This window comes from Loxodonta africana, chromosome 13 (assembly GCF_030014295.1).
Source record: "Loxodonta africana isolate mLoxAfr1 chromosome 13, mLoxAfr1.hap2, whole genome shotgun sequence".
Lineage (NCBI taxonomy): Eukaryota > Metazoa > Chordata > Mammalia > Proboscidea > Elephantidae > Loxodonta > Loxodonta africana.
The window spans coordinates 56987652-57010518 of NC_087354.1; the positions used below are offsets into that span (position 1 = coordinate 56987652).

At 40.0% G+C, this 22867-nt stretch overlaps 1 protein-coding gene across 6 annotated transcripts in view; it reads left to right on the top strand.

Annotated features, from left to right (window-relative positions):
* SLTM (SAFB like transcription modulator) overlaps window positions 1-20769 on the top strand; it is a 40092-nt gene extending 19323 nt beyond the window's left edge. For 2 of the 6 annotated variants that reach the window (XM_064267477.1, XM_064267481.1), the window contains 16 exons: window positions 2281-2308; window positions 3650-4118; window positions 4701-4750; window positions 7100-7218; window positions 9057-9206; window positions 9331-9434; window positions 9534-9700; window positions 10171-10253; window positions 10478-10641; window positions 12902-13082; window positions 13910-14034; window positions 14489-14659; window positions 15222-15536; window positions 15843-15984; window positions 18025-18185; window positions 20079-20769. In XM_064267477.1, the coding sequence (XP_064123547.1) occupies window positions 2281-2308; window positions 3650-4118; window positions 4701-4750; window positions 7100-7218; window positions 9057-9206; window positions 9331-9434; window positions 9534-9700; window positions 10171-10253; window positions 10478-10641; window positions 12902-13082; window positions 13910-14034; window positions 14489-14659; window positions 15222-15536; window positions 15843-15984; window positions 18025-18185; window positions 20079-20187 (2538 nt within the window). In that variant the 3' untranslated portion in view covers window positions 20188-20769. The remainder of the gene's footprint in view (window positions 1-2280; window positions 2309-3649; window positions 4119-4700; window positions 4751-7099; window positions 7219-9056; window positions 9207-9330; window positions 9435-9533; window positions 9701-10170; window positions 10254-10477; window positions 10642-12901; window positions 13083-13909; window positions 14035-14488; window positions 14660-15221; window positions 15537-15842; window positions 15985-18024; window positions 18186-20078) is intronic. The other 4 variants (XM_003418332.4, XM_064267479.1, XM_064267478.1 and 1 more) reach the window with 4 other exon arrangements.
* Window positions 20770-22867: the final 2098 nt, after the last annotated feature.

Here is a 22867-nt window from a genome sequence, read left to right on the forward strand (position 1 = left end):
TATTTCTTGGTTCGTTTCTTTATTGCAAGAGTATTCAGGTTTAACCTTGGTAGTGCTATGTTTACTGCACATGAAAACCAGTTGCTGTCAAGTCAGTTCTCATGGCGACCCCATGTGTATCAGAGTGGAGCTGTGCTCCTTAGGGTTTCCAGTGGCTGGTATTTCAGAAGTAGATCGCTAGGCCTTTCTTCTGAGGCGCCTCTGGGTTACAACCTCTTAGTAAAACCAGCTTTTCAGCTGGTGAGACAAGCACATGTTGTATGGGGCTTATCTTTTCTACTCACCCAAGTTGTTTTTATGCTTCAGCCCCACCATTGCAGTTAATTTTGTTTCCTAGAAGCTGGGTCAGCCCCTTTCCCTAGGGACAATTTGGTATGTGTAATAAAGCTAGCATAACCACTACTTTGAGGAACTTGAGTAATGAATGATTAGGCTGAATACCCGAAAACTCTTGAGCAAAATAAGGCAAACCTTAACCAGTTATTGTACCAGCTGGGACTAACATTTCTAATTATCAGGACTACAATGGAAAGGATTTTGATTTTTACATTGTAGTATTTTTTTTAACTTTTTCAGTAGCAAATCATTTGGGTGTTTTTTTCCTTAAACTTATCAAGGTTACATTTCTAAAAGAATACTTTGAAAGTAGGGTGCTGCTGGCATCATAGGTAGATAAAGGAGAGGCAAGTTGTGTTCTCAAGCTCATTTGCTCTCCTTTTAAGTAAAAGTTTACAGTGTCCCAGTTTATGTGTCCTACCAAGATAAATTATGAAGCTTCAGAGAGTTTGGAAGAAAAAGATTTCCTGATACTCTGAGCATTACTCGTTCTTCCCCTGCTGCTGCTGCTGCTGCCTGCCACCGACCCACAGTAAAGCACAGTTTCCTTTCCACGTGTTCTAGAGAGGAAGGTGATGATTCAAACACAATTCCAGTGCAATAATTTATTAATTAAGAGATTCTTTGAGTACAGTATAAGGGGCTTAGATATGTAAGAATAGGGTTTACATTGTCTTCAATCAGTGATTCACTTTGGGCCATTTTTCTTCCTTGTGGCTTAGTTTTTCTATAGTTTTTTTTTTATTATTGTTTTGTTACTTCAGTGTGTTCAACAATCGGTCCTTGTCTAATCGGACATTTATACATCAACTTAAAGTCAACGAGTCATTTCAAATGATTTTTTAGAAATATGATAGCCGTCCAAATGAATTTTGAGTACAGGGTAAAATATTTGACATTTTAAAGGAATGTGTGCTTTTGTAGCCATTTAAAATTGTACTGTAAGATAAATATGCCATTTAAAGTATTGCTTAGAGTCACATTTTGCTTTGAATCTTCTGGGCTGTCACTCTAAGGCAGTAGTTCTCAAAGTGTAGTCCTTGGGCAGCAGCGTTAGTATCGCCTGGAAATTTGTCAGGCCGGACTCCAGGCCTCCTAACAGAAAGAGCATTCTGTGTCCTTACAAGCCCTCCAGGGGATTCTGATGGCTGCTCATGTTTGAGAACCACCTTGACATAGAGCATTTTATTTGTACTTAGCCTTCATTTGAAGTTATAATAAAAATATTCCTTAAAAAATTTTTCAGTTACTCAGATTATAACACACATTACTTTGCTTATTTTTCATGGTTTCGTGTTTGGGAAAATGTTGGGTCTCTTTTGGTGTGGTTATTTCAGTGAGCTTTGCAGTATTTGCTTGGTATGGCACATTCTTAATTTTAGATTAGTGAAGGTATCAAATATTTTAAAATCAAAATCAATTTTTTCATATGTGGGTTACTTGTTTTAAAAGTGGCTGACCATCAGTGCATATGTAGCAACTATGAATTCATTTTTAATGGATAAAAAGAATGAAAAATTTGAAACTTACAGGCATCCTTCTCGCTTTTGAGGTGCCTAAGAAGCGAGTGTTGGCATTCAAGCCATTAACAGCGTATGTCTACAGGCTGGTACTCTCTTAAGTAATATGGTCTAAGAGTACCTTTAAGTCACGTAAAATGATCAGGTCATTCTTTTTATTGGCAGCTCTTTGATATGAGTAAGACTTGGGTCCTGTTCATTGGCTGATTTGCCTGTTTCTTGTCTAAAATGGCATACACCAGGCATGTGCCCCATCTTGCTAAATGGGCTCTGGTTCTGATGGGAATATCCTATGTATTTGTTAGTGATAAGTATCACTGATTAGCATTATTGAATTATCTACCAACATGACTGAATCTGTACTATTACTAAAGTCCAATTTTGTATGAATTCATTTTACATTTGATTATTCTTTGAATTTCAGGATGGTGAGGAAGAAGAAAATGAGAAAGGTATGTTTGATGCTAAGTAGAGTTTAAAAATTACTGACATTTGGAAAAATAGTAAACCATGTCAAAATAAAGTATTCCTTATTTGAAATCTAATTTTTGAAATAGGTTTACTTTCAAATTTATCAATTTAGTGAATTAAGTTAACATCTTGATTTTAATTTTCAATTAGTTTTAATTTTTTTTGAACACTTGTATGTTCTAACTTAGTACATATCAGTTACTGTAGTGGACAGCATCATTTTTTTAGTTAAGCCAATTTTAACTTTGTTTTTTAAATAATGTCTAGCAAACGGTAAGTTGATCACATGTTTAAGACTGACACTGCAGTAACTCATACGTGCTTATTGGAGTCCTAGTGTGTGATGGATAATGAATTTTACAACTAGTCCTAAAAATGGTGGACCACCAGGAAGCTGACATTTTGTCTGCTGCTTAGAGAAACTTCCATGCAGAATCTTCTGCAAGTTTTCATAGCTTAGGGAGCTGTCCTCCAGTGCAGTTACAGGGACGACAGGAGCAATGCCTGTGGTCAGTGTGAGGTTGTGAAGAGGTTTTGGACCGAAGTCAAAGGATCCCGCCTCCTTTGGACTAGAAAGGACGTGGAGCAGGGTTTTAAGCAAGGGAGAATACAAAGCCTAGAAGCAATGCTGAAGTAAAGCTACTGACTGAAAATCACACATGCCTGAAACCTTTCTATTTTGGGGGAATGCAAGACATCTTTGCAAATGGTAACTGTGGGACTGACTGGACCAGGTGAAGACTGGACATAACTGATTTCCTGAACATCTGGAGCAGGCCATCTTTGGAGCCTTCTGTAGCAGTTTTCTGTATGATTCTGGACTACCCAAGAATTGAATAAGAAGAGTTGAAGAGATGGGGCCCTGAAATACTTTGAAGACTGATTGATAGCCTCAGACTGTGACCTTTCAAGAAGTCACCATGGGAGTTCTGAAGGTCACAAGGGTTAAACCCCCAGATGTTTCGAACATTAACAAACCTGCACGTTTGTCACTCTCCCATGGAGGAAAAATCTCCCACATGCCATTAACATATAACCAGAAACGAAGACGTGGTATTGTCAGGATGGAGCCACGTTCTCACTGTTGTTGTTTGGTATTTGTATGTAGAAATCATTTTCCCCATGAAGAATAAGTGATCCTGGGTAAAGGATTGTTTATGTTAGTAATACCCTTGTGTTTTTTTTTTTTTTTTTTTTTCCTCCTAACGTTCCATCAGTGCTAATAACTGGCTTTATATTTTCTAGGTCCTATTTTAGCATATGAATATGAAATTGTTTAAACTTCTTGTTTTGCCATATTTATTCCTGTTAAATCCTCTTAGATATAGCAGGTTCTGGTGATGATACACAAGAAGTATCTAAACCTCTTCCTTCAGAAGGGAACCTAGCTGAGGCTGATCACACAGCTCATGAAGAGATGGAAGCTAATGCGACTGTGAAAGAAGCTGAGGATGACAACATCTCGGTCACAATCCAGGCTGAAGATGCCATCACTCTGGATTTTGATGGTGATGACCTCCTAGAAACAGGTAAAAATGTGAAAATTACAGATTCTGAAGCAAGTAAGCCAAAAGACGGGCAGGACGTCATTGCACAGAGCCCGGAGAAGGAAAACAAGGATTATGAGGTGAATGCGAACCATAAAGATGGTAAGAAGGAAGACTTCGTGAAGGGTGATCCTGTCGAGAAGGAAGCCAGAGAAGGTTCTAAGAAAGCAGAATCTGGAGACAAAGAAAAGGATACTTTGAAGAAAGGGCCCTCGTCTACTGGGGCCTCTGGTCAAGCAAAGAGGTTTGTTTTTCTATGTCAGTTCTTTACGATACTGAATTCCAGCATTCAATAAGATCACTCTACATTAAGGGGGTGGCTTCAAGACCATGTACAGTAATTAGTATCTTATGATCCTGCCTGTAATATTTTTGACCGTCATAAGTTACTTAAAAAAATTTTCAAGATCTTCGTAATTTGCAGTGTGTCCTACCGATTGCATTGTCGAATTGTCAGCATATATTTGGGTTTTTTTTTTTTTTTCAAATTGACAATTTTTTGTTTTATTTTTAAAAATCCTTGTGGTGATGGTTAATGAACAACTATCAGTTCTAAGAACACAAAATGAAGTCAAGTCCCAGTCCTGAAATCTGGAGAAGATGGCCATATATCCACTGAATAGAATTGTCAGAAAATCTAGATCTTCAGGCATCTTGGGGAGAATCAGTGCAAGAACCCTAAGGGAGTCGTTTGTTCCAATAACCTAATCTAGGCCTTTGGAGTTGTTAATGTGTATAAATGGTTCTAGTCTGAAGTATAGTCGATATCAAACTGTTCAGTTTTTGTTTTTGTTTTCAATTTTCTTCTGGTGATTTGCTTCTTTAGCTCTTCAAAGGAATCTAAAGAGAGCAAGACATCATCCAGAGATGACAAAGGTAATGGGTTGTTTTTCTGCTTTGATTTCAGTGGTAACATTTCATAGTTTCATTAAAAAGTAATGATTTCCTGGTGTTTCCTTTGACGTGTAGACCTTAAAAGTTTGGTTGACAGGCTAAAAAGGATGGCCTTTTCTGTTAACTATGGAGTTAATTAGATTACTGTAATTTCTGATGGTTTTTGAAGCATTACCCTTTAATTAATTTGTAAACTGCCCAACAGAAAAAAAAAAACCAACCCGTTGCCGTTGGGTCGATTCCAACTCATAGCGACCCTATAGGACAGAGTAAAAGTGCTCTACAGGGTTTCCAAGGAGTGCCTGGTGGATTTGAACTGCCAAAGTTTTGGCTAGCCGCTGTAGCATTTTACCACTGCGCCACCAGGGTTTCCATTTGTAAACTAGCCTATGCTAAAAATCCATTTGCGGGGAACACTTACCTATTGTGTTCCAAGCAACTGTATTGAATAATATAGTAGAAATTTTATTTTCTGGCACTGTAATTTCAGAAGTTTTTTATCTTTAGTCGTAGCCATTTATAACCACTACACATCATCACAGCGTTTTCCGTGTTCTATCTGATAGGAAACATGCTACAAATAATACATATGTATACTTGTGGAGTCTAGTATGTAAAAGAAAACCAGGCTCTAACATTATGTTTTACTTTTTCATTCCATAAATCGGCACAGTTCTGTTAATGTACCCAGTGTACACTATTTTAATTCTTCAGAATTTACTTCCTGATTTGACTTACTTTGTTTAAAGATGCAGTGTTTGATTATTCTTTGCTGTTGAGAAGTCTGGTTATCTGACGGCCAGGGACTGTAGTTTCATCTTGTATATATGTTCTATACTGGAAAAGTATCTTTTGGTTTCCAAAAAGGCATTTTAAGGGAAAAGCATACCGCTCAGGTACTGCAAAGTCTTAAAATATCTCTTGAGTCCTGAAAGGATTGTTATGTGTCTTTTATGATTTGTTAAGTATATTTCGTTGGTATATTTTAATTGTTCGTATTTTTAATAATTGATTGATTTGGCAGTTGACAAGTAATTTGCAATACCCACTTCCCTTACATTTGTGGGTAATTGGTAAGACACAATGGAATTATTATTGTTAATCTTTTAAATTCAGATCATTGTTAAATATTATCTTTTTTCTAGTATTAAAAGACATTTTTTTTTTCTCCCTGTTTTGAAAAGTACCTGGGCTCAAATGTTACTGGCAACATAAAAAAGATACATAAACTTTAACCTTCTGTAAAATAAAACAGATCCTTTGATAAATGTGTTTCCTAAGAATAGAAAAGCATCAACCACTAATATTTAAAATTTTTGAGTCAGGTGTGTGTTATCTCCCCTTAAGTTTACATTGTAGTTTTCAGCTCTTAACACCTTGGCTTATAATTTTTTAATGCATTGAGCATTTTACTCTTTGTACATACAATAACTTAAAATTATAAAAATTACTACTTTTAATTTGTTATATACCATTTTTCGTTAAGTGGGTAAGAATTGTTTTCTAGCTTTCTAAATAAAGGCAAGTGAATAAAAATTCCCCTTTGATAGCAGCACATTTGAAGAAAGCCCTGAGTGCTGACTGATGAGCCTGTTTGCTAAGAAATGGCATCTAAATGTGCGTGAAACCCTGATCTGTGCGTGAAACAGTACAGGATGGTTTATGTAATGATTTACCTGTTTTGAAGGATTTCAAGATCCCTGATCTTCTCTCTTGTAATTGTTTTGTTTAAGAAGATTACTTTGTATTGAATCCAGAGTTATCTAACTACATATAATTCCCGTTTTCTCTTACCCTTTCTCTGCTAGAGAATGAAGATGAGATGGTTGGTTAGTCTTTGTTATTAACTGTCTAAATTATTGAAAACCGTTTATCCCTTACTCTGCTTAATCCCTCTTCCACTATCCAATTTCTCAGCGTTTAAAGCCTACAACAGATGTAGATAATTAAGGCTGGGTGATCATTTCTAGATGACTGTGTCTGGGTTGGCTATACTCAGCGTAGTGGTAGAATATAAATTATGAAACTTAACAGCAAATGTCTAAGGCATGTAATTCTTTTTTTTTTTTTTTTTTTTTACCACCTTGACTAAAAACTCATGCAGTTAGAAGTGTACAGTTTGTCAAATTTGTGTCCAAATTAGTTGCGTTTTCTGTTATGTGTTCGATTCTAATCATAGCAAATTCATATATTTTGATACAGTAGGGTAGTATGATTATACTCTCAAAATTGAAAGAAAGGATTATATAGTTCTGAAAGAATATGACCTTTATAATTTTGGAAAAAATTCTGATTAAGATACTTCAACATCTGATATTAAATCTGTTCTAGGAAGTTCAAGTAGTACTAGCGGTAGCAGTGGAAGCTCAACAAAAAATATCTGGGTTAGTGGACTTTCTTCTAATACCAAAGCAGCTGATTTGAAGAACCTCTTTGGCAAGTATGGAAAGGTATGTTCTTTTTACCTGTCTTTCTGATATCTGCATTTTAAACAAGGATGTCTATATATTTTTGAATACCTGAGTCTTACAATGATATTTCAGAGAAATTGTATTTAAAAAGATTTTGTATAAATATTTTCTGACTGCTTATTTCTCATAGGATTGTTAATAGGCATAAGCATTGATCTCTGGTAATGGTGAGTTTCATCATCTAATCTCATTCTGAGCCCTGAGGACCTTTTGTAATTCAAAGCTTATATTTTGAGCCCTTTTAAGGCAACGACTGAGTCTCGTTCATCACATTCGTCTTGATTTTTTCCAGCCCCTAGTTTGGGGTCTGGCACACTGCTGAGGCTGATTTGGTCAGCCTGGGAAATCCAGGTAGACCTTTGATATGTGCTGCGAAGTGCCATGAAGGAAGACCTGGGTGCTAAGAGAGATAAAAGGGAGGCTTTCCCGTGGCTGGTTCATCAGGAAAAGCTTCTCTGACACTTAAGGAGACCCTGAAAGGAAGAGAAGAAGTGGTCAGAGAATATTAATCACTGTGGGATTGAATTCCAATTGATCTGTATCCCTTCGGGCACTCACTGCTTTCTGCTTGCATTTTAGTTTTTAATGTATATCATATTAGTCTGCTTTTTTGATGGTAGGGACATTTTCTACTACAGCTTTGTGTGCATGCAATAGGCTTTCAAATGTTTATTAAATTAACAATCGGTATTGGTAAATAAGCATTAACAAAAGTTTTTCTTGTTGTGTTTAGGAGGTTGTTTTTGTTTGTTTTTCTTTACTTGGAGCCATGGTGGCACAGCGGTAAAGAGCTCGGCTGCTAACCAAAAGGTCAGCAGTTGGAATCCACCAGCCGCTCCTTGGAGACCCTGTGGGGCAGTGAGCATTAGGTGCTCCCTGTGGAATCAGAGACAGGACAGTGAGAGTTACAGGCTCATGGCTGGTGGTAGCCTAGTGTTTCTTCGGTTTTCAATCCTGTGTCGTTAGAGATGCAGATGCAGTATTTTAATGTTAGTGTTTATTGAGATTAAAAGTCAATCAAGATACTTTCCACTTGGTGACAAGGCTTTGGGCTTAAAGTGTCAGTGCTGTGGAGCATGTTGGTCCTCCAGTGGCTTAGGTGAGAGCCTGTGGTTTCCAGCCCCACACTGTTGAACCTTCACAGATGACTGTGTCTGTCTGTCTGTCTCTTCCTGGCACTGTCTCTGTGCTCTTCTTTGTGGATCACCAGATTGTTCTCTCTCACTTTTCTTCCCACACTTACCCATCCCTGCGCTCTCTCAACCACCCATGTGGTGGGGGTAAAATATTGGTCATTTTTAAGACGGTGTATGCTCTCAAGTTTTAGGGTGTCTTTTTAAGGCTGCTTTTTATATGTGGCTGGTTCTTTACTCTTCTTTAAACTTTCTTATAAAGAGCCTTGTCACATCTGTAAGCAACCGAGAAACCAATCCTTGTTCTCCATTTGGAGATTTGGGGTGGGCCTGTGGTAGGGAAACGTTGGTCCACAAACAAGTGAGAAGACTATTCCTTTGCTTTCGTTAATGTACCATTACTTCACTGATGTGGCAAATTGTCTTTTGACCACATACTCGAAAAAGAACAAAAAGTTGATTAAATTGTTTCTTGAACATTTTACATTGTTCTTCCTGAATATTTAGTAAGTATTTATGGGCAAGTTAAGTGGTGATCACAAGAATATGAATTTGTCCTTTATCCTCAATTTCTATATCCTGGGCATATTCTTTAATTTGCATAGTCTTAGTTGTAAAGTTACATCTATTTAGAAGTGTGTGTAGATATAAAATTACAAAACTCTGTAAAATCTCATCGTACAGGTTCTGAGTGCAAAGGTAGTTACAAACGCGCGAAGTCCTGGGGCAAAATGCTACGGTATCGTAACCATGTCATCTGGCACGGAAGTGTCCAGGTGTATTGCACACCTTCATCGCACTGAACTGCATGGGCAACTGATTTCTGTGGAAAAGGTCAGCTTGCTTAACTGTTTATAAAAGGGAGGGTTTTAAGATTTTCTGCCATCATCATACTTTCTATAATCATAAAAAATTAACTTTAAAACTTGAGGAGTTTTTTCTGGCTTATACCTTTCAGGTTAAAGGTGATCCTTCTAAGAAAGAATTAAAGAAAGAAAATGATGAAAAGAGTAGTTCAAGAAGTTCTGGGGACAAAACAAATATGAGCGAGAGAAGCAGCAAGTAAGGTCTTCCTTTCTGATAAATAAATTAAGGCTTTTTAAGTACATTGATGAGGGAGTTCTCATTCTGTTGTTTTCTTGTGTGGGGTGGTATGGTTAGGACACAAGCCTCTGTCAAAAAAGAAGATAAAAGGTCATCTGAGAAATCTGAAAAAAAAGAGAACAAGGATACTAAGAAAACAGAAGGTAAAGACGAGAAGAATGACAGTGGATCAAGTGGCCAGACTTCAGAATCTGTGAAAAAAAGTGAAGAAAAGAAGCGAATAAGTATGCCATGTATCTTTTCAATCCTTTTCTAATGCATTTTACTGCGTAAGTTTTATAGTGGAAGGGAAATCCTGAGATGCTCCTCCCGCTTACTGTTAAACGTTGTCGGGTGTCACTGTGCTGGAAAAGTAGGCCCCCTGAGAGACATCATATTTAACCTGTGTTCCCCAGCTAAGCTCTTGTTTTACCAGCAAATTTTGACTGACTAAAAATCTTCCTTGATTTCATAGCTATGTAAGGGGGAGGTAAGATCTTTTGGTATCATTGAAAGTATTTGTGTTAGCAGGTTGAACTATTTTTAAAAAACTCTTTGCATATAAGTTCTCATGGGGTTGTTTTTTTTTTTTTACTTACTGGTTTGTGACTATCTGACTCGTTAAAAAATTCAGCGTTTTTACATTCTATTTATTTTCTTTTTTGATGACACATTTTTCAGGCTTTTGTTTATCTAAAATGTTTTTGTCTCTTAGGTTCAAAGAGTCCAGGACATATGGTAATATTAGACCAAACTAAAGGAGATCATTCTAGATCATCAAGAAGAAGACATGAGAAAGTAAGTTTCTCGAGGGGGATGGTCCGTATTCTGCCTCCTTCCAGAAGAAGATGATTCAGAATCTTTGAAACCATCTTTGCATTCTTCCGTGCTAGAAAATCTAAGACGAGAGGAAATGTTACTAGACAGTTTAGCACTTCGAAAAACAAAAATAAAGCTGAACTTTTAATGGAAAACTCAAAATTGTTTTAATTTCTAGTCTAGTATATATATTTTTTCTATAGATTCATGGAAGGAGCAAGGAAAAGGAGAGAGCTTCCCTTGATAAAAAAAGGGACAAAGACTACAGAAGGAAAGAAATCTTGCCTTTTGAAAAGATGAAGGAACAAAGGTTGAGAGAACATTTAGTTCGTTTTGAAAGACTACGGCGGGCAATGGAACTTCGAAGGTAGGAAAAGAATCTATTTATGTTTACATATAGGTACATAAGTTTGCACAGCATTTTATAGCTTATACAGTACTTTTCCATCTGTCTTCTCCACTTCAACAGTTTTGTAAAGATAGTAATACCTATAATATAATTTTTAAAAACTGAGGCCTGGAGAGGCTCAGTGACTTTTTCGCTACCACATGGCTGCAGCGTGGCAGGGTCTGGGCCTTGAGCCAAGTCTTCAACTGCAAGTCCAGCGCTCTGTCTTCTACTTCACCCAGAGCTGCTGCCATAAACATCCCTTTAAAGGAAGCAGGGGTTTTGTGATAAGGCAGCCCCAAAGTAGTTACAGTGTTCAGATACTGTGTGGAAATTTTAACACTTCGGCAAAAATTTATTCTCCTTTGAAAGAGAGCCCAAATGAAGTGAGATCTGCCCTGTGGGTCTTCCTGTGTACAGGCTGTATTCCTGTACAAGGTTTCTCTTTGAAACAAGTTCAAATCAAAACATTCTTATTTTTAGTGGAGATATTGCAACGGTTCATCGTGAGTGCCAGTTGACCTTCATATATCTCATTTTTTGATGCCACTTGAAGTATTTTCATGGATGTGGTTTATAATATAAACTTCCAAATATTAGTTTATCTTACTTGTCTAGAGGTTGCATATCAGGAGATTTCATGTATTTACCGTACTGACACAGCACTAGGAACTACCCGAGATACTGTTCGCAACTTCTTTAAGTTTTATTTAAAACTACAGGTGCCATGTGCTGTACTAGAAGGAAGTAGTCTGCGCACACATGGAACCCACGTCTTTGGGTGAAGTCCCAGCAAGCTCAGCCTCCTCTTTATGTAGTTGACAGCAAGTCTGGAGGAAGGGGAGAGAGAGGAGTTGGTAGGATAGCGATTCTCAAGCCTAACCTAAGACGCCAGCACCTTTTTATGTAAAAATGGTAGAACACCCTTTTTACTATCCTGATATTAAGTTGAAGTTGATAAATAATATAACCTACCTCTACAGACACTTCCCAAAAGATCGTTCTAATGCCTTAATTATAATACAAAGAAGAAATAAATGCTGCTTATATTAAAATATATTTTTCCAGATAATGTTTAGGCTTGTGTCTCTAGAAGATCCAGTGAAGTGGTCAGATGTTTGCACCCATATTTAGAATCGCCCGAGAATGGGACAGCCACAAATACAGACTGATACTGGTGCGTTGTATTGTTGAGTAAATACCAGGAGTGATCTTGCCATTGTGACATGATCTATGAAGTGGTGAACAACTCTTGGTAGTAAAGTTCTCAAGAAAGTATAATGTAGGTTTTCATTCCTGGAAAATTTAATGTGTATTAAAACCGTTACATGAACAAACAGACCTAGCATTTATGAAAATGGAGTTAAGTTCTAGGCTATTTTTAAACTTTTTTTTTTTAATGACATGGATGACCATTATGACATTTTTTTTGTAGAAAAAAAAGTATGTGACATTTGGGACAGTTTTTTCTTATGCAGGACTATCCTGACTATTCCATGTGTATTTAGAATCCTTGATCCACACTCACTAAATGTTAGTTAACAGCCCCACAATCATTGTGATAATTAAAAATAGATCTCAGATTTCCATGGGGGTCAGCACTGCCTGCCTTAGAGGAAGAGACAGAAACAGCATCAGAAGTCTAACACAGTAACTTTATTCAGCAAACAATCGAGCTATGTCCTGACTCCAAAAGGCATGTTACTGAGCCAGCCACCTACTAGGGGCTGGTGAATGCTCCAGAAGAGCCCTGAAGGGGTGGGTACCATGTTGTTATACGTAGCATTTGTTATAATTGATTTCCAGGTCATCAAAAAGAAGTATACTTTGTTTAAGGAGATAGAGTATATAATAAACATTGGAAATTTTTCTATCAAAAACAGTTGATAGAAGTTGTAATTCTGTAAATTCTTATAGATTTATAGACTATCCCCTTTTTTAGAAAATGCCGAGTAATTAATGGGCTGTTGTAGTGGGATTTTTATTCAAATAGGAAACATCTAAGAGGCAACCATTGTGTAAAATTCAGCTCGTCAGTCAGCGGTCTGAGAAGTAAGCGATGGCATTGGAGTCTGCCCCAGGTTCTACTCTGAGTTCTGTTGTCAGTGACATTAAAGCTACTTAGATCGAGTTGAAGTTTAAAACCGCTGTCCTCAAGGAGAAGTTGAAGTTCAACAGCTATTCTCTTTCACACAGTGCTAGCATAACTTAAGCATTTCTAAATACTGATTTTTGTTAGACGACGAGAGATTGCAGAGAGAGAGCGTCGGGAGCGAGAACGCATTAGAATAATTCGTGAACGGGAAGAACGGGAACGCTTACAGAGGGAGAGAGAGCGCCTAGAAATTGAAAGGCAGAAACTAGAGAGAGAGAGGATGGAACGTGAACGCTTGGAAAGGGAACGCATTCGTATTGAACAGGTGCAGTCAGAAAATCTTTTCATCTTAAATAACTGACCTTTTCAAACCCTCTGATGCTAGCAGTGACTTTGTTCTAGCTAATCGGTGATAACCCCAGCTCTGCAATATCATGGCAACCTCATGGTCTGAACATGGGTCTATGAACCCAGAGGAATCCAGGCTCTGTCAGTGCCCAGTCTTACAAAAAGAAATACTAACTGTTCCCTTACATGTCACCCCAAAAAAGCAAAACAAAACTTGTTGCCATCAAGTCGATTCTGACTCAAAGCCACCCTATAAAACAAAGTAGAACTGTCCCAGAGGGTTTCCAAGGCTGTAATCTTTACGGAAGCATACTCCCACACCTTTCTTCTGCAGAGTGGCTGGTGGGTTTGAACTGCTGACCTTTCAGTTAGCAGCTGAGTAGTTAACCACTGCGCGCTGCCAGGGCTCCTCTTACATACAACAGGGGCAATAATTTCCTGAGGTTGGAAGAAAGTAACACCTCTCTTGGCAGAACGGCACCCAGGATTTTAAAGCACTTTAGTCTCCATACATTTTAGGAACTCTGTTTCTAGTTCACTTCAGTTTTTGATTTGGTCAAATGATTAAACTAAGTATGACCTTACCAAATACTTCCCAGCTCACTACTCAATCCCTGTTGTTTTTAATGTTTCAGAACAAGAGCCATAACCTAGATTATTGAAGTCAAATTTATTTGTCCCAGGTTTGTGTTGCCTTGTGTTTGCCTCTGATGGTTTCTTAATGACAGGATTAAAACAAGGTTACATATATACTTATTCTGTGTTTTCATTTTGCATTGGTTCGTTCTTCTGTGTTACCTGAAGGAACGTCGTAAGGAGGCTGAACGTATTGCTCGAGAACGAGAGGAACTCAGACGCCAGCAGCAGCAGCTTCGTTATGAACAAGAGAAAAGGAATTCTTTGAAACGCCCCCGCGACGTAGATCATAGGTAGCTGCTTGCTTGTTTGCTTGCTCGCTCGCTTGCTTGCTTGGACAGTTACGCTTGCTGTTTCTTCCCTTCAAGCTAAGACTCAGCTTCCTTAGTCCCTCCCTAAGGGCAAATGGTTTTTCATTATGACTGGAAATACATAGTCACAGCAAGCTGCAGTAGGAGTTCCCAACACAGGCCTGTTTGGAAAGCTCTCCCAGGCTTAGTGCAGGTGGTACAGAAATGGAAGTCATACCTTCGGGAGACTAAAGTATAGATTCTCTTGTCTGTTTGCTTCAAACCTTCTTAATAGACCTTAAAATACAAGAATAAATTTATTTAGTTTTCTTAGTATAAATTCTATGATAGTTGACTGTTGAGAAATAGGTGGAACGAATGAATAATTCATGACTCCAGGTAAATGTTTGCTGATTGTAACACTGGTTTATGTGAATGACAAACATTTCTCTTCAAGGCGCGATGACCCTTACTGGAGCGAGAGTAAGAAGCTGTCTCTAGATACAGATGCGCGGTTTGGCCATGGGTCTGACTACTCTCGCCAGCAGAACAGGTTCAATGACTTCGACCACCGAGAGAGGGGCAGATTTCCTGAGAGTTCAGCAGTACAGTCTTCATCTTTTGAAAGGTAGATATGTTGAAATTTGTTACATTTGATAAACGAGGCTTGCCGGTGATATTGTTGGTTCTGTGTTAAAATCTGAATTCAGAAGTACAAGTCAGAACTGAAGGTTGAAAGTAAATGCGTATGTTTGTTTGGGTTTTGTTTTTGCGAACAGCAATGTGATTTAGTATTTGAAATGAGTTAAATAGGCTGCCATAACAGGGCGAAGCAGGTTGGCTTTAGCTTAGACCTTTAAGACTGAGTGGGAACAGTGCCCAAGTATTAGTATGCTGTCTGTGGGTGGAGACTGTTAGGTTTGGATGTGCCTCAGCTGTGGAGTAAAACACTGTTCAGGTGGAAAGTGATTTGAGGGGTCCATGTAATTTCCCCTTGGTGCTAAAAAATCCAGCTTGTATGCCAAACATTTAGCTTAACTTAAAAGAATTATTATAATCAATAATTGTAGCGTTTTTGGTGATTTTGCCTTAATTTTTAAGAAGGCATTAGCCTGTGGGTTATGCATATTAAGTTAAGAATAAGGACAGGTAAATACTTCAGAACTCTTTTCTTTGTTTTGGATAATCAGCAGGCGAGAACGTTTTGTTGGTCAAAGTGAAGGGAAAAAAGCACGTCCTGCTGCACGAAGAGAAGACCCAGGCTATGAGAGGTATCCCAAAAATTTCAGCGATTCCAGAAGAAATGAGCCTCCACCAAGAAATGAACTTCGAGAAACAGACAGGCGAGAAGTGAGAGGGGAACGAGATGAGAGGAGAACCGTGATCATTCACGACAGGCCTGACATCGCTCATTCCAGACATCCTCGGGAATCCGGGCCCAACCCTCCCAGACCCAGCAGCTGGAAAGGTGATGGAGGCATGGCCAGTGACAAGCGGGAAACAAGGTATTTGTGTAGTTCTGTGGTAATTGTTGTGAGGTGCCGTTGAGGCGATTCCGACTCATAGCAGCTCGATGTATGACAGAGTAGAACTGCTCCATCGGTTTTTCTTGGTTGTGATCTTTACACAAACAGATTGCCAAGTCTTTCTCCCACGGAGCCTCTGGGTGGGTTGGAAACACCAACCTTTCAGCTAGCAGCCGATTGATTGTTTAACCAAATGCCTACCTAGTGGTTTATAATGCATTTGGGCTAAAAACAAAAAATGTAATAAAATTATGGTCATGTATGTTTTTGTGTTCTGTTTAACAGAGTTGAAAGGCCAGAACGCTCTGGGAGAGAAGTATCAGGTCACAGTGTGCGCAGTGCCCCGCCTGGGAATCGCAGTAATGCCCCTGGCTACGGAGCCAGAGAAGGGGACAGAGTCATGACAGACCGGGGAAGTGGGGCACAGGTGGGCGTCTGGTGGCATTTATTGTCAGCTCTTCAGAAATAAATGTGGGTTACTTAGGATACACTCTTGATACAGTGTGGCATTTTCATGTGGCCTAGATTGGTTAGATTAGAATTACTGGGAGTTTTTTGGTTTTTGTTTTTTTTTTTAAGATCTTAGTATCTCTCATGTTTTATTGTTAGTAGTTAAATATCAGTAGTCCAAATAAGTAGGATACTGTCTGTTAAAGACTTGGTCCATTTTAATTTAACTTCCTGCTGAAATTGGAGAATTGTTCTATTTGGCAGATGAGTCTTCTAGCGATGACTTTGGTTTTATTTCCTTTTACGAAATTGAGGCTTTCAGACTGGGTGAGAAATCTTGGGCATCACTTAGTCTCCCCCTTACTTTTCCCTTCTTACCACAGTCTGCAAGCTTCCCTCTGAGTTCCTTAACTAGCATAAGGTACAGAACTGACATAAGACTGGTCTTTTTGTTTTCATTCATAAATGTAGGTGAGTGTAATCTTTCCTGTATTAACTGCTTTATAACCCTTGTGATGCGTCATTGACTTTCTGAGTCCGTGAGCCAGGACAGAGGAAAGCTTCTTCATCTCTTAAGAAACTCAAATAAACAGAGGTATCTTGCCTGGTTTAAAAGTCATCTATTGATAAAGTGCCAGTACATGAGTTGACAGCAGCTCTTTTCTGAGGTTACTGCGTGTCTGTTCTCCACCCCTGTGCACTGGTGCTGTGTTGTACGTTTGACTAGAAAATTTTTTGATCTGTTGACATTCTAGCTGACACCAATATACTTGTCATTTCACTCAGCTTTTAGAAGCAGATTTGATCCTGATGGCATTATAAGTTTTAATGTCTGATAAGTAGAAATGTTCAGTAGATCCATTCAGGGAGCTGTTCACTCTGAGCAGAACTTTTAAGACTGGGTGTATAATCCAGATGCCTTGCCTCGTTCAGAGTGAAACTTAAAGAAGTCTCACAGAAAAGGTTGCCCACAAAGGAGGTCCTGTATCTTCCCTTGAAAAGTCTCCTTGTTTCCTGTTAGTCTAGAAATCATTCTGCTGCTGGTGTTAGACTTAAGCTGCCCCGTGGGCACCTTCAGCTTTATGTTCTGTAGCCATGTGTCAAGACCTGTGATCCTTAGCTGTGTGTTTTCTTTCTCTATGTTGACTACTCTGTTTTTCAGTTATGGATATAGCACCTTGTAAGAGCCGTAGCGCCATTGTCACTGTTGGGTGCAGTCAAGTCAATTTTGACTCATAGTGACCCCATGTGACAGAGTGGAACCATCTCACAGGGTTTTCTGGGCTGTAATCTTTACAGGAAGGAGCCCTGGTGGTGCAGTGGTTAAAGCATTTGGCTGCTAACTGAAAGGTTGGCAGTTCAAACCCACCTGCTGCTGCACGGAGAAAGGTGTGTCTGTAAAGATTACAGCCGTGGAAGCCTCAGGGGGCAGTTCTGCTCAGCCCTGTATAGTTGCTGTCAGTTGGAATGGACTCAACAGCAACAGGTTAATCTTTGCAAGAGTAGGTCACCAGGCCTTCCTCCTGCGGAGCTGCTGGGCTGGTCCAGGCCACCAGCCTTTGGTTAGCAGCCAAGCACGTAACCGTTTCGCCGTTGTGTCTCCTTAGAGCACTAACTAGTACTGCATAAAAGAGGATGACGACTCTTACTGCTGTGTGCTGTTTGCTTATTGATCAGATACCCCACTCTGATTTGTCTTAAGGTTTTGACCTCTGACTGTGCCTCCTTACCTATGTATAGATGGAGACATTAGAAATACTCAAGGGAGAAATAGTAGGTGGGTGCCAGAAAGTGTAGAAATAGAAATGATAGTGCTGAATCATTTCCCTGCACCCCACCCTGGAGCCTGTGCAGCTTCTCACTGCAGCGTAGACGGGAACCCTTTCATGTGACACCACATTGCTCATCCTTTTATCTTGTCAGATATTATTAATTTGGCTCTGACATTAAAGCATGTCAGTGTAAGTAAATTGGTGTGAAACTGATGGTGTTACAAATTTTCTGTTTAATTCTTCAGCACTATCCTGAAGAACGACATGTGGTTGAACGCCATGGACGGGACACAAGTGGACCAAGGAAAGAGTGGCATGGTCCACCTTCTCAAGGGCCTGGGTACCATGATGCAAGGCGAATGGGTGATGGCCGGGCGGGGACAGGCGTGATCAGCCAGCATGCAAGGTAAGCAGCTCAGCAGTTGAGACTTGAGCCAGCACACACCCAACCTTTGTTCTTTCCTTAAAAGTCATCATAGCTTCTCAGGGATTAAATTTGTAACTGAAACAACCAAGGTCTGCCCATGTTATTTCCCAGTATTAACTGAGAATCTCCGGGAGATACACTCCTTATTGTAAACTAATGGGTTGGCATCCTGGCATATGGATGTACATACGGGTATGTGTGCTCATCAGAGTCCGGTAGATAAAGAACCTCGTCATGTCAGAACCATCGTTTTGTTCATACCCACCGTGCCTAAAATTCCTAGAAAGCCAGAAGTTACTGGAAGCATGTTGTTTCTACTGTCAAGCTTAGTGTTTACTAAACTCGTGCCTGCATCATGTCATCCCTCGTCCTATCTTTGAGTTTTAGAGGTCACCGAAGACTTTTCTTGATAAGTATAATTCTTTTATTCTCCTGGTTCTCAGGCTCCTTAGTGGTTAAGTAGCATTTTACAGTGTTGCTTTTCCTTTTTTTGAAACAGTCTCTTGTTTTCTGAGGCACTGTAATTTTCTTTTTGATTTCTTTTTTTGCCTCCTTCAGATGGTTGACCTTTAGACCTACACTGTACCTGGAGCTCTGTTACTCCTGTCCATGTAAATGCCTTCTCTCTCCATAAATGCAAAGTCACTCATTCTCCATAAATTCAAAGTCACTCACTCTCCTTTCACGCTTTTCGTTTCCCTAGTAGCATTTCCATTTCAGCGTCTTATACTTTTCCCAAATTTGTCTTTTTCCTGCTTCATTATTCAGACTATTCCTAAATGTAACTGTTGGAACACATTTCATATCATGCCATTTACTTGCTCCAAAACCACAGACAGGTTCTCTAGTCCACAGGAGCTAATCTAAATTCCTCAGCCTGGCATTCACACTTTTCCGTCGTCTGGTTTTATTCTACTTAAACCATTCACCCGGTGGCTTTATCCCAAATTTATTACAGCGTTTTTGTTTTGGTGGGTCTCCTTTTTCTGTATCACTCACTAGTACATACTATTTTGCATAATGATTCCAGAAATACTTCTTAAATGACTTCCTCTATGTCAGAGTTTCAAACTTCAGTGCATAGCAAACTCACCTGGAGAGTTTGTTAAACACAGATTGCTCAGGGCCCCACCCCTAGAGTGTCTATCTCAGTGATCTGAGGTGGGGGCTGAGAATTTGCATTTCTAACAAGTTCCCAGGTGATAACTGGTGTTGCTGATCTGGGGACCACACTGGTCTAGTCCATTCACATCCACACCATTAAACGGCTTCTTAGCAGGCAGGGGCTCCACCATTTGTTAGCTCTGTGACATTGGGCAAGTACTAACCTCTGGGTCTCAGTTTCTTGTCAGTAAAGTGGGGTTGAGGGGCAGAGGTGGCTTAGCGGTAAAATTCTTCCCTTCCATGTGGGAGACCCAGGTGCAATTCCTAGCCAGTCCACCTCAAGCACAGCCACCAGCCTTCTGTCAGTGGTGGCTTGTATGTTGTTATGCTAAATATGCTTGAGCAGAGCTTCCAGACTAGACAGACTAGGAGGAGAGGCCTGGTGATCTGCTTCTGAAAATCAGCTGGTGAAAACTCTTACGAATCACAACGGTCCAGTCCTGCTGTGCATGGGGTCACTGTGAGTCAGGGGCTGACTAGATGGCCGCTAACAGTAAGGAAGTGTGGTTGGGAATAGTACCTACCTCACAGGACTGTGAAAGGCATCCACTCTAGTCCACCCGCTATCAGTAGCAAAGTGTGGCTAGTAATAGTACCTACGTCATAGGACTATGATACAGGTGAAGTGTCTGGTGAGTGGTAACCACTGTATAGGTTATTTGCTGTAATTCTCTTGTTCTCTGACACTGTTTTTAAACCTTTTTACAGTAACGCATCCCCAATTAATAGAATTGTACAAATCGGTGGCAATTCCATGCCAAGAGGAAGTGGCTCCGGATTTAAGCCATTTAAGGGCGGACCTCCACGACGCTTCTGAAAATCAGCTCTCTGCCATGGTTTCAAGATAATTTATTGAAATCTCCTGTAAACTTTTACTTGACTACTTAATGAAGAGGACCTCTGACTTGTTTGAGAGTTCTGTCAGACTTTCCTTTTTTCTTTTTTAAAATTTAACATGATTGCTTTTCTCAATTTTGGAGAAGATGTTTAAATAGTTCTGTTGTAACTTTTAATAGTTTTGTGTATCATTCAACTTTTTTTCTTTCGGCACTGAGACCCATTTGAGAAGATTGGTGTAGAAGCCACTTTGTTTAACGCTGTGTGACTATAGAGTAGTTTGCATCTGTGTGGTAGTGATTTAATTTGCAGCACTAGCTTTGTGGTGTCAGGCTTTAGAGTTCCTTCTTGTCATCAAGCATTCTCAGCCTCCATTTTGAAGGCTGTCTAAGCTTAAAAGGTCTGCTGTCTAATTTGTAGAGAGTAAGATTGTCCCTTGCCTTCCTGAGTATTATGTAACCTATTTTTGCAGAGGGTACTGTTACATTAAGTGCATCTGTGTATCCGGGTTAAAAAACAAATGTACTCTTTTTTGAAATAAATCTTCATATTCTGTATAGTTGCTAAAGTGTTGAGAACCTTTTTAATTGTATAATGAGAAGCAGTTTTTAGCTTCGTGTAGCAGCACTCTTGTTCGGGTTTGCATGGTATGAAGCCAGATAGGTTAATGAGACCTTGGCCGTGAGGTCTGTGTCACTGAAGTCCTTGGCCTGAGTTGTGCAGGTAAGTGCACTCTTAGGTCATCTGCACTGTGACGGTTAAGTTCCATCTCTGGGAACTGTGTGGGTACTGCCATTTTCCACGTTCCCAACTGTGTTGAGAAGTGGAAAGAAACCCAAGTCCTAGGTTGGTGGATTGGCTGGGTTTTGGAAATGCTTGTATGAGGGAAGGCATTACTATCTCTGTGAAAATAAAAATCCACACCTGCAAGTGTGTGTGTCTTTCTGTTTCCAGCTTCTTAGGTGTCAGTCTTCCAGCCTTTTGTGGAGTTAAACCCTGGAGTCATTGACTAGGCTTAGAGCTAGAAGGCAGGCTTTGTCTGTCTTCCTAGAAAGTAAGTCTGGCTTTGACTCTTCACTTCCGTAGCTGGGCAGCGCACTGTTGTTACGTTGGAGACTTTTTCACCTTAGTAGCTGGGCGGCACACTCTTCATATGTTGGGGACTTTTTTTATTAAGACATTTATTCTAGGAAAGCCCGTAAAGGTAAATTTTGAATATCAGCTCTTTCCTGAAAGCCTCCCATATCCTTTCATCTAAATCAGTGATGAATAGGCCTAACGCTGTAATTCTTGGTAAATTCCAGGGCTTCCAGCTGGTTCCTTCTGGTTCAGACCCCTGCTGAGAATGTGCAGTTCTGACAAGTTCCCAGGCGATGCCCGATGCTGCTGGCTGGGGACCAATTCTGAGAACCGCTAGTAGAGTGAGGCTCTCCACATTCCTTATACGTGAACATCACCTGGGGATCTTGTGAAAATGTAGATTCAGTTTATCTGGGGTGGAAATGCAGATTCTCAGCAGAGATTGGTACCCAAGGAACCTGCTGGAAGCCCTGGTAAATTCAACAGTATCTGTGTTCACACAGAGCAGGAAGATGGGGTGGGGGGTTGCTCCGGGGCCATGCGTTTGATGTGAGGAGAAGACTCTAAAGTTCTTGTAAGTGTCCGTCACTGGTGGGTGTCTTCACACCATGAGATGACTCAGACCTCTAAGTACTGTGGGCAGCCGGGGGGCCCAGCCTTCAGCCCTCTGGGGAGCTGGCACCCTCTGTGTGGCTGGATTTCATAGCCTGTTCTGTTCTTCCGAGCCCTCCACCAGTTGTGAGCAGGTGGTGTGTATGTGCACGTGTGTGTATCTTCTCCTGCCTCACCTCTGGGTGCTTGACTCGTTCTCAGAATAATCCTAGTTATAGAAACAGTTACTGTCCCACCCATTTTTCAGGTGAGGATCTGAGAAGTAACCAGCTCTTAAAAAATTAGATCTTTGATTTGCTCCAGTCTCCCTGTACTTACACTGAAGGGTACAACAGCCTGTAGGCAGTGTAAGTAAGGATTTTGTTCCTCAGCTTGGCTGTAATAGCTTTTCCAAGTTGAGAAAACCTGAGAAGCCACCTTGTGACATTGTGGCATTGAGCTCGACAAGCTCTCAAGGTTCAGGGGCACCAGCTACCAGAGCCCTGGGTGGCTCGTGGTCAGTAGTAAAAGTGAGACCTAGAGACTTCATAAAGGGGGACGGAGTCCTGGAAGCCCAGAGAAAGGAGGAGAGCTTGCCGTTCCCAGACCTTTGATGAACAACCCAAACGCTTTGCCATAATGCTGCAATGAAGATTGCAGTGATTGGGAGGAAGGGCTCACAGTGGTTCAAGATAAGTAAGAGCCAGTCTTAATAAGCCTGGGGAAGGATAGTGAAGTCAGAGGAACCATACGTGCCAGAAATACTTAGAAAAGCCTGGAAATTACGTGGAAAATATTACGAACCTCTTAAAGAAATGAAATAAAAATTTTAAAAACCTCATGGCTTTAGGTACATCCCTTGCTAAAAACTTAACCCAGGCCCAACAACTAAACAATGAATCGTTACTGGGAAAAGTACCTGAAATGCCAAATTACTTTTGCATTTTTCGTTAAGAACCTCATCTAATCCAATTCCTTGCCTGAAGCAT